This window comes from Mytilus trossulus, chromosome 10, assembly GCF_036588685.1.
Source record: "Mytilus trossulus isolate FHL-02 chromosome 10, PNRI_Mtr1.1.1.hap1, whole genome shotgun sequence".
NCBI classification, from domain to species: domain Eukaryota; kingdom Metazoa; phylum Mollusca; class Bivalvia; order Mytilida; family Mytilidae; genus Mytilus; species Mytilus trossulus.
This window is the reverse complement of record NC_086382.1, coordinates 2,530,494-2,542,776: the sequence shown is the minus strand read 5'-3', so window position 1 is coordinate 2,542,776 and position 12,283 is coordinate 2,530,494. Positions and strand designations below refer to the sequence as shown.

The 12,283-nt window shown below is 32.6% G+C and overlaps 1 protein-coding gene across 1 annotated transcript; it reads left to right on the top strand.

The window, feature by feature from the left end:
- Positions 1-1,085: 1,085 nt before the first annotated feature.
- Positions 1,086-11,741, top strand: LOC134686724 (Golgi-associated PDZ and coiled-coil motif-containing protein-like). The gene is made up of 9 exons (XM_063546430.1): positions 1,086-1,344; positions 4,114-4,278; positions 4,997-5,172; positions 5,661-5,826; positions 8,091-8,186; positions 8,677-8,841; positions 9,696-9,787; positions 10,502-10,624; positions 10,993-11,741. The coding sequence occupies exons 1-9, from the start codon at positions 1,132-1,134 to the stop codon at positions 11,117-11,119; spliced, it is 1,323 nt and encodes a 440-aa protein (XP_063402500.1). The 5' UTR covers positions 1,086-1,131; the 3' UTR covers positions 11,120-11,741.
- The last annotated feature ends 542 nt before the right edge of the window (positions 11,742-12,283 follow it).

The following is a 12,283-nucleotide window of genomic DNA, read 5'->3' as shown; positions in this document are numbered from 1 at the left end:
GTTAGAATGCATTGATTGAAAAATATATAATTTTCACGGAACCAACGTTTAGGTAAATACCCCTTCCTTTCAAAGAATCATATCTGACAGGTTGGTTGAAACTTGAAACGTGCAATTAGCATGAATCTTTCCTGTATGCGCTTGCAATGGGCACCCTATTTCTTAATTCCTAATTTGTTGTTATGTGTTAGGATTTTGTTTTTAAAATATTCTTGAAAATCTTCAATTTTTTATGAGTTCTTGCTGAGTCTTACACATACCAAGTCTTACACATACTATATTGCACTTGCGAGAGTCTTACCTATACAATATTCCAATAACAAAAAGTTAAATGCCAAACTCCGAGGAATATTAAAAACGGAAAGTCCCTATAAATCAAATGGACATAGTTTATAAATATTGAGGAAAATAAGAATAGTGGGACATCATTTTAAAACTACAGTTATCATAATATCACCGGCATGGATAAGAGAAACACGTTTCGAATAAGTGAAAACTAATTATAAAGTAAATATTCATAAATATTTAGAACTTAAAATAAATCTGAACAAAAAAAGAAATAAAAAGGAGTATTTCGTTCAACAAATGCCTACCCTGTGTGGACAATAAAGACAACTAAATGCAGCAACATGCAACAACGGTCAACAACATGCTGAGCTGTTTAACATAGTTTCCTTTGTTTGGTTAAGTCAATTATGTGTGTGATTTTGTTTCATGAATGTATCAATGATTTATATCATTGATGAATTAGAGACATACATACTAGCATACATATTATAAAAAAACTGAATACCAAAAAACAAAAGGCGAGAAAATATGCCATAAACAAGCACATTATAGACCACTAATAACTTAAAAAAAACACAACATGAAACTAGAACTCTAGAATCTGGAACTATTATACACACTAGAATAATAGTACCAGCTAGAACTAAGTTAAAATTGTCGTTTTGAATTTGCCGCTAAAAAAACTTATTTTTCCGGAAATTTTCCCGTTAGATGACGTGTGACATTTTGGTTTTTATTCATTTGAATCATTTGAGCGTTTGTAATTTAATAAATTTCGTCGTCTCTTATCATGAACTAATTAGACCTTGAAGGAAAAAAATTAATGTTTGTCGCCTAACCAAAATGACAGCTACTTTATCGTTTCGGTGGTTAGAACTTTTAGAAAAGGAATTTGACAAAGCATTTGTAGATCTTGATCTATTGCTTGGTGATATTGACCCTGACCAATGTGAATTAACATTTGAGGGCCGGCAAAAGATGACAGCTCTCAGTGCTGCATTTGCCCAGCTCTGTCACAAAGCTCAAACTGTATTCCAATCAAATGCAAAGCTTGAAGTAAGACTTTCTATAGAGACTCATTTTCCATTCATGTTTGAAGACGTTGAAACCAAGAGTTGTCAATAACTTCTGTAAAAAAAAACCAAACACTTTATTTCTCTATAAATTATTTCCATCATCATGCTTAGCCTTTATGAATATGGGTCCGTCCGCCCTGATTCTGGTTCGCCCTAGTTTCTGTTCGCCCTAATACCTGTTTGCCCCGAGTCTGTTCTCCCAGATTTTATTTTTTAGTATAGTGTTGCGTTGTGTGTATGTAATTGAATGTGTTGAAGTCAGTCTAATATTTACGATGTTTCATGTTAACTTGTCTAAAGCTAGCTGCTATACTAGGTTATCAGTTTCACTACATCTCAGGACTACAAGATAATGTGACTTCGATCAAGGTATTTAGGACTAAGTTTGTATCTGTATGTAATTACGTTACTAGGAAATATAAGTTTCTGTGAATTTCAGCACTACATTGTATTTTTAAATGTAAAACAACTGAAAACTAAGTTATTGTCTTGCTGCTACGAGGATAAGTTTCTGTGAATTCAAAGACTACAAAGCATTTGACATAAAACAAATAATTTATAAAGACTAACATGACTAAGTTATTTATATATATTTAACTTTATTGATACATTTTAACAATTTAAAATATTCAGTAACAATTATAACAAGATCAATTCCGAACTGTACTTCGCACACATACTAAACGAATATTTTTAAAAGCACTAAATAGAATTACTATAGCTATTAGTGAAACAAATAACAATACTTCGCACACATACTAAACGAATATTTTTAAAAGCACTAAATAGAATTACTATAGCTATTAGTGAAACAAATAACAAAAACACAGTCACACTGCTGTACATTGATCATTTGTCATCAGTGTTTTTACCTATCCTTTTTTAATTTTTTATATTTCAAACTGAATTTTACCTATCCAAGCTGACTATTTTATTTGAAAAAAAATGTTTTATTCTCATTTTTAATCCATCAAAGACAATTTATATAACAATCAGTGATATCAAAGTTTTCAATTGACACCTAACATGCCTAACCAACAATCAAAATTCAATCAACACTAATTATAAAATTAAGTGTAACAATGCAGCCAAGCCAGGGTGAACAGACTATCAGGGCGAATAAACTCAGTGCGAATGAACCTAGGGCGAACATGTAATCATGGCGAACGATCCTGATGCCATGCTTTATATGGTTCATATGCCTGTCCTGAGATATTGAAACTAGTTGAATCTGTTATGTGACAATTGATCACTATGTGACGAAAATCTATGCATTGTCACGTTGATCTCATATTGAGTGGAAAGTAAATAGTCCGAGATTACTCTGATGTCCGACTGCTGTTTTGCAATACAAGCTGGGGCCATGGGATGTCAGAGGTAGTTCCATATCAAAAAGTGGATATTTGCTCACCCAAAATAGATGCCCTGCTTCGTCGCTTTTGAAGCCGACTGAGGGCCTTTGAATTATATAAATCGGGCATTGATCTCTTCATTTTTCATTTATCTCTTCATCTATGTAAGTTTCACCTACCTGCCAACCTTAATTTTCTCATATTTAGACAGTTTTCACAGAGACCCATCGGACTAGGTAAATAGTTTGATGCTATACACATTCAACACAAAATATTTGGGGAATTAAAACCGAAAGCTAATTAAGTCACCCTCTTTAAATAAAGTCATTACTAACTAACTTACTTACCTACTTATTAGTTGTCCACCCTCCAGACAGTCGTACAGGAACTTGGGTTGTATAGTACTTACTGAACATGAATTAATACTATCCTATCCTACAGATCCATGATCCTGAAAATGGTTGAAACTATGATTCAAGCACGCTGTCTGGTACAAAAAAATGTAAATAAACTCATCATAGGATGAAATTTTGTATTTGCGCCAGAGGCGCGTTTCGTCTACAAAAGACATACATTTTGTAAATGGGGATATGAAGGTTTGGGTAATTGGTGATATTTTCTGGTGAATCAAGAAATAGGCTATTGTAGTCCTCACCTGTAATCATGATAATATCAGACTTTTTAGGTTCTTATCGTTGACATTCTACGTTTTTAATTGAATATTATTGTTTAACTATCAATGCTGAACCACAAACTCGAAATCGGATAAAAATGTTGTATGCAAATTAACGAAAATGGAACTACAAAGAAACACTGCCTAACATTGCACAGATGCCTCATAACCTCCTCCAAGAATCAGGTTTTGTTTTGTGAGATGTTACCTTCTTGTAGGTATATATATGTACATGTATTAGACAAGGAGAACTTATTGCAATACATTTTTGTACATGGAAGTATTTTTACATGTACAGGAATGCTCATCTACTCATCTCTTCAGTATAATTGCATCACTTGTAAAAATATATACATTTGTGGCGGGGTTGCTTCCCCTCAGTGCAGGTAGAACATATAAAGCCAGGCTTATTCAACTGAGCTAGAGAATCAATTATTTGGCTCAGTGGGTTAACGCTGACTGTCACGCAGATGACCAGAGTTCGAATCCCAGTGGTGACGAAATGAATTTGTAGAGTAGATATGTGATCTCCAGTTCCACATTGAAGAATGTAACAATCAATGAATCAGTAATTTCACAAATATTCTTCATATTATATCAGGCTTGATTATGACTAAGATTAATTTTATTTTAATTTCCAGGCACAGCTAGTAGATATTATATCAGACTTGACCTTCATGACCTTATATCACATGACTAAGATTAATTTTATTTTAATTTCCAGGCCCAGCTAGTAGATATGAGATCAGACATGATAGAAATGAAATCCTCTAAAGCTCTGGTTGACAAAGAACTCCATAATGTCTTATTACAACTCCATTCACTGCAGTTACAGAAACAGGCTGATAAAGGCATCGAGGCGGATTCTACAAGTATAATGAAAAAACTGGTGAGAAAAACTTTTGGGAGAACATATATGATGTTCCTTTGCATTTTCTGTTTTTAGCTGTGCATTTACTGATTTTGTGTCATGAATGGATACCCCATATTATCTTTTCTTTTCTATAATTTGGAAGTAGTTGAACTAAGATATCAAAACCATCAAATTTGTGTTTTGCTTATAAATATGCCCTGTAATGAAGTTGTGACCCATGTCACATCATAACCATATACTTTGTTGATAAGTCAGTTTGACCTACATGTATATATGAAAGGAATGCAATGGTTTAATATTCTCCAATGTATTTTGAAACTGCATACCTGCCAACTGTCACTATTTGTAGGGGATTTCCCCCATTGAGGCTCCCAAATTGAAATTTTGAAAGAGCAATTTTGTCCACAATTTAAACAAAACAGTTAATTTTACAATGACTATATAGGCTTATTAAAGTATGAAGAAGCAAAAACAACATTAAAATGTATTTGCAGGCCCCCTTGAAGGTTTTTTAGGACTATGACAGCCGTCTTGCACGCAAAACCCCCATGGGCATTTTGAAAAGTTGACAAGTATGAAACTGAAAGGATTAGAATGAGCCAAATAATGATATCAATATTAAAATACCAGTTTTTATTTGGCAAAACTAAATCTGTTGGAAATTTAGCAATAATAAAACATGGCAAAACATTCTGAATTAAAAGTGATTAATGTTTTATAATTTTACCTGTAGGAAGATGAATTACAGGCACAAAAAGCAGAATTTTTAAACATGGCAAAATTAGAGGCAGAAGTAAAAGAATTAAGGAAAGAAAATACTGAGCTACGTCAATATGTATTAGCTCTGCAGGGAGAAGTTTATGGTGCAAGACTTGCCGCTAAATATTTAGACAAAGAATTAGCTGGAAGGTAAATATAAAACGAAGTAGATTTAAAATAAGTTTTATAAATATAGGCAAAGGAAGAAGATTTTTTATAGAGGATTGTTAGTACCTAATTCAGGGGCCCTGTTATATTGATGGAGGAAACTCAATAATCTTTGACAGAGTCATAACCTCTGGCAATCCTAGTCAACTATGTTCAGTATCTGCAAACCTTGTCACGAGCATTATTTGAAGTCACAAGCTCAGTATACTGTAAAGACATGCTACATTGCTAGCTGATTGCTGAACTGTTAACCCATTTAGGCCATGGTGGCTTCTTAAACACATAGAGATGTTTGCCTAATCAATGAGAGCAATCAAAGTGTTTACCTTATGCTGGTAGACCCACTTTGCAGAGCCTACATAAAAGATTTATTGATAATTTGCTTTAATTATCTTTGATAGGCATGAAATATTTGCCATTAGATGTTGAATATACTCCAAACAATCTATGATGTCTCTTATGTATTGTAGAATTCAGCAGATCCAGTTGTTAGGAAGAGATATGAGAGGAGCAGAGCATGACAAGCTTTGGAACCAGTTAGAAGCAGAAATCCATCTACACAGACATAAAACAGTAATACGAGCATGTCGTGGACGGAATAACTGGAAGAAAAAATTACCTGTTCCAGCAGGTCATGTAAGTCAATAATAAATTTAAAATTATTACACAATGTTGACTGCTGCATCCCTATATTTGACATTTTTACCTTTTATGTCTTTGTTTTGTTCACACATCCTTGTCAATATAATGGAATTGCATGCGACTGTCATACAAGTGAGAGATTAAGCTAGCTATAAAACCAGGCTTGATCCACCATTTTCTACATAAGAAAATGTCTGTACCAAGTCAGGAATATGACAGCTAAATTAATGTTGTTATCCCTTCATTTGATGTGTTTGAGCATTTGATTTTGCCATCGGATTAGTGACTTTCCTTTTGAATTTTCCTCCCAGTTCAGTTTTTTTTAGCTCACCTGGCCCGAAGGGCCAAGTGAGCTTATGCCATCACTTGGCGTCCGGCGTCGTCTGCTGTCGTTGTCTGTCATCGTCGTCGTAAACTATTTCAAGAATCTTCTCCTCTGAAACTACTGGGCCAAATACTTCCAAACTTCAACTGAATGTTCCTTAGGGTATCTAGTTTATAAATTGTATCCGAGGTTTTGATTTATCAACCAATATGGTCGCCATTGCTAAAAATAGAACATAGGGGTCAAATGCAGTTTTTGGCTTATAACTCAAAAACCAAAGCATTTAGAGCAAATCTGACATGGGGTTATATTGTTTATCAGGTCAAGATCTATCTGCCCTGAAATTTTCAGATGAATCAGACAACCCGTTGTTGGGTTGCTGCCCCTGAATTGGTAATTTTAAGGAAATTTTGCTGTTTTTGGTTATTATCTTGAATATTATTATAGATAGAGATAAACTGTAAACAGCAATAATGTTCAGCAAAGTAAGATTTACAAATAAGTCAACATGACCGAAATGGTCAGTTGACCCCTTTAGGAGTAATTGCCCTTTATATTCAATTTTTAACCATTTTTCGTAAATCTTAGTTATCTTTTACAAAAATCTTCTCCTCTGAAACTACTGGACCAAATACTTCCAAACTTTAACTGAATGTTCCTTAGGGTATCTAGTTTATAAATTGTATCCAAAGTTTTGATCTATCAACAAACATGGTCGTCATTACTAAAAATAGAACATAGGGGTCAAATGCAGTTTTTGGCCTATAACTCAAAAACCAAAGCATTTAGAGCAAATCTGACATGGGATTATATTGTTAATCAGGTCAAGATCTATCTGGTCTGAAATTTTCAGATGAATCAGAAAACCTGTTGTTGGGTTGCTGCCCCTGAATTGATAATTTTAAGGAAATTTTGCTGTTTTTGGATATTATCTTGAATATTATTATAGATAGAGATAAACTGTAAATAGCAATAATGTTCAGCAAAGTAGGATTTACAAATAAGTCAACATGACCGAAATGATCAGTTGACCCCTTTAGGAGTTATTGCCCTTTATAGTCAATTTTTAACCATTTTTCGTAAATCTTAGTAATCTTTTACAAAAATCTTCTCCTCTGAAACTACTGGGCCAAATACTTCCAAACTTTAACTGAATGTTCCTTAGGGTATCTAGTTTGTAAATTGTATCCGAAATTTTGATCTATCATCAAACATGGTCGCCATTGCTAAAAATAGAACATAGGGGTCAAATGCAGTTTTTGGCTTATAACTCAAAAACCAAAGCATTTAGAGCAAATCTGACATGGGGTTATATTGTTAATCAGGTCAAGATTTATCTACCCTGAAATTTTCAGATGAATCAGACAACCTGTAGTTTGGTTACTGCCCCTGAATTGATAATCTTAAGGAAATTTTGCTGAGTTATTGCCCTTTAAAGACTTTTTTCACAATTTGTTCATCATGTTGACTTACTTTAAAAAATCTTCTCCTTTGAAACTGCTGTATCAATTTCAGCCAAACTTAGGCTAAATGAGTTTCATAGTATCTAGCATAAAATTTATATTTTATTTCCTTGTATGTCAAGAAACATAGCTTCTATGGCTAAAATAGAACATAGGAGAAAATGATTTTTTTTTTGCTTTTGTAGAAAATAGGTTGATCCAAAAACATTTAAATAAATTGAAAAGCCAAAATAATCATTGATGAGAGATTTAACCAAAAGAATTAAGGTGAGCGATTCAAGCTCTTGAGAGCCTCTTGTTTATTTTAGTTTTGAGATAAACATATGTTTACAATAATGTTGCCAATTTTTCCTGTAGAATTAAAATCAGTGAATTTCCAATTTTCACTAAGAAAAGTCACCTATAACATGTATAACTGAATCACATTGTGCTCTCAAATATTAATTATTATGTGCTTTATAATTTTGCAGGACTTTAAATCGTTAAGAAAACAGCATGGTTTGGGAGATGTTAGGAAAGTCCTTATACAGAAAGGTGCTGATGATGGACTAGGTTTATCAATAACTGTAAGTAAATGTTCAGAAAAGAATGCATTGCTTTGTTTTTGTGAAAATTCATTTTCATTTTTCTATATTATGATACAAGTTTTTTGTGGAAAATGATCAAGTCCAAAGTATGATGGTCATTATCGCTATTTTCATATCATGCTACTCGTTTGAGATCGAAAATAATCGCTAGAAACTAAGCAGGCACATGGCATTGCTATTGAAATTGACATGAAATGGACAATGTCATCATGGGTAAAATAGCGATAAACAGATTATAATTAGTCATCTCAACTTGATTGTTTTTCTCGCTTTTGCCGTACCTTATAGAATAACTTATTATAATTAAAGAATTCAAATGTAGATTTTTTTTTCACATGTGAAATTATCTGATTTGTTTTTATATGTGAAATTATCAGTTTCTATTTAACTGTGAAATCTCAGTATTTTATTGTAACCAACATATTAAGCTAATGTTTAGATTGATAAAAAAACAAATCCATTATTTCAGGGTGGCAAAGAGCATGGTGTTCCTATCTTGATATCAGAAATCCATGAAGGTCAGCCTGCCGATAGATGTGAGAACCTGTATGTAGGAGATGCTATACTGTCAGTTAATAGTATAGATCTGAGGAACGCCAAACATGCAGAGGCTGTACAAGTCTTATCACAACAGGTTTGTTTAAAATTTCAATATCTCTTCAGAGATTTATTTTAATGATATACAATGATTACATAAAAGCTAATTTTCAGCAAGCACTTTCAGAACTCTGTTAACATTGAAATGTTTACAATTTTGTGAAGTATACAAATTAAAAATTTGTCTCCCCTAGTTTTTACTCAGGCCCTACTTCGATTCGTCCAACTCATGTTGGTAGAGTCTAGAGTTTACTCAACGGACAACCGAACCCCCGAGTTTGAACTTTTGAACCTACCCAAGTTACCTCTACATCAACCCTGGGTCGCAGTAGGTTAAGTCGAGTTTCAAGATGGCGTCAATTAATTGCAACAACAAAAAATGATACAAAATAAATGTTTTTTGGATAAAATACAGCTGAAGAAAGGCGCTGACAATGGGAATTTATGTTTGCCTGTATTATTGAATCAACAAATAAACTTCATATGTGTATCAACTTTCGGTAATGTTATATAAAACAAAATTATAATTTTTTTCTCAAAATGATTTTTTTTTTCAATTTTTTTTGCTAATAATTTTTTTTTTTATCAAAAGCACTCAGGATTAGGACTTCTCTCACTGACACATATAAATGTAATTATTTTTATTTTAATGCTCAGTAGAAACATGTTTGTTCACTTTCCTTTTGATAGTCAACTCGATGGAAGAGTTTTGACTTCGATTCAGAAATGTTGTGCACATGCACATTAGCAATGATTTTTTTTAATGGAGTCAACCCGAGTAGGGCGAATAGAAGAAGCCAAGAAGATTAAGATCTAGAACTATGAAAGTCTATTTTTGGGCAGGAGATAGAAAATAAGATGTAATTTTTCTCCCTTATTTTCTATTTTTAGACAGGAGATATAGAACTTGAAGTAATGTTTGTCTCCCCTGATGAAGATAGTGATGACGAGAATCATGAATATGAAGATGAAAATGGTTTTAGGTAAAGTTGATATAAAATAAAAAAGAAGATGAGGTATGATTGCAAATAGGACAACTCTTTACAAGAGATCAAATGACACAGAAATTAACAACTATAAATCACCGTACAGCCCTCCACAATAATCAAAAGCCCATACCACATAGTCAGCTTTAAAAACCATAAAAGAGGGACAAAAGATACCAAAGGGACAGTCAAACTCATAAATCTAAAACAAACTGACAACGCCATAGCTAAAAATGAAAAAAACAAACAGATAAACATAAAATGACAGAAGTAAAACAATTCAAATGAGAAAACTAACTGTCTATTTTTTTTTACAAAAATGAACAAAAACAAATATGTAGCACAGCAACAAATGGTAACCACTGAGTTACAGGCTCCTGACTTGGGACAGGCACATACATATAGAGTATGGCTTGGTTAAGCATGATACCAGGATCCCAACCTTCCCGCTAGGTTTTGACAGTGTTGTAACAGTACAACCTGAGAAGGAACTATGAAAATCAGTTAAAAAAAACCTTAACTCATCAGATGGATACTAATAAAAAAACATCTAACAAAAACACAGAGTACACCTGGCCTGGTAATTGTATATTCCATCAACAAACAGACGCCAAGTACAGATCTGAGATTACTAACAACTAGTTATAAGCCATCAGCTCATTCAGTGTGCTGATCAAATTTATTTGCAACTTTTTTAAAATTTCTTTACAGATACAGAATATATGATGATGAAGTTTTAAGTACAGCAAGTGAAACAGACAAGCCAGATAATTCTACTCATAAAACCAAAACTAACAGTTCTGATCAAATGTCAACAAATTCTAGTCCTCTCAGGTAAGGGGAGATAACTCTACTAATAAAACAAAAACAGACAGTTCTGATCAAATGTCAACAAATTCTAGTCCTATCAGATAAGGAAACTTAGACTCTCATGACTTTTGGGCCAAGCACATAAACAATATGGCTGCATTGAATAAGTTTGTGAGTGTTGAACCATACTGCTTTCTTTTGATAGTATTTTGACAGATCAAAAATCACACAGTTCATAGAATTATGACAAACAATTTTAATCAAATTTCAAGAAAATATATGTACTAAGTCTTTATTTTATGTGTGACGAAGATTTAAAATCTTCAGTAGATTCTAGATTTTAAATTTCCATATTGAGCAAATGATCACTTTGTACCTATTTCTAATTTTAGATCACCTGGAGCGACAGGAAGTAGCACTAACAGTCCTAGCAAGAGAATTGATGTAGGAACGTTCCATACAAACAACATACAGGACTCAAACAAAACAGAAGAATCTCCGGCTTTTGATTACAGATAATCAAAAATAACATTGTTATGTTATCCATTATATTACACATTAATTGTTTTATTAATGGTATATTTCAGATTTTATCCGTTTTTGTTATTATTTATGACTGTAGATTGTAATTGTTGAATATATATAAGGTCATTTAAAAATTGCTCTCATTTTCTCTTCACATTGATAATAAATTTCTTGCCAAGAGCTCAGGAATGAAGATTCATTATTAAGTGGTATGGGTGTCTTCAGCCATCTTGGATTGTAAAATAGAAGATCACTTTTAAATGAAATCAGCAAAATTCAATGCCAGAATGCAATTTATTAAAATAATTTCGTTAAAAGGAACAAATTTATGTGATTTTATATTTTAATTATAAATATGTTTCTAAAGGTATAACATTTTTGTTATCATGACATATTAATGGAAGATTATTCAAAAATTGTCAATTGGTACAGGAATCTACACGGAATTTTTCTGTTTTATGTAATAACTGAAAAAAGGGAACTGTGTTTTTCTTTGATATTCTAAAAACACTATATGAAAACTATCTTCATGTATATTATTTAAAAATTCTTTTTATTATTTTACTTTCTATTCTCGTTATGATATTTTTCTCTGTAATTCATACAAAATGAGTTGTTTTTATACAACCGCAAATTTTAAAAAAAATTTGGTCGTATATTGCTATCACGTTGGCGTCGTCATCGTCGTCGTCGTCCGAATACTTTTAGTTTTCGCACTCTGACTTTAGTAAAAGTGAATAGAAATCTATGAAATTTTAACACAAGGTTTATGACCATAAAAGGAAGGTTGGTATTGATTTTGGGAGTTTTGGTCCCAACATTTTAGGAATTAGGGGCCAAAAAGGGCCCAAATAAGCATTTTCTTGGTTTTCGCACTATAACTTAAGTTTAAGTTAATAGAAATCTATGAAATTTTGACACAAGGTTGATGACCACAAAAGAAAGGTAGGGATTGATTTTGGGAGCATTGGTTTTAACAGTTTAGGAATTAGGGGCCAAAAAAGGGCCCAAATAAGCATTATTCTGGGTTTTCGCACAATAACTTTAGTTTAAGTAAATAGAAATCAATGAAATTTAAACATAATGTTTATGACCACAAAAGGAAGATTGGTATTGATTTTGGGAGTTTAGGTCCCAACAGTTTAGGAATTAGGGGCC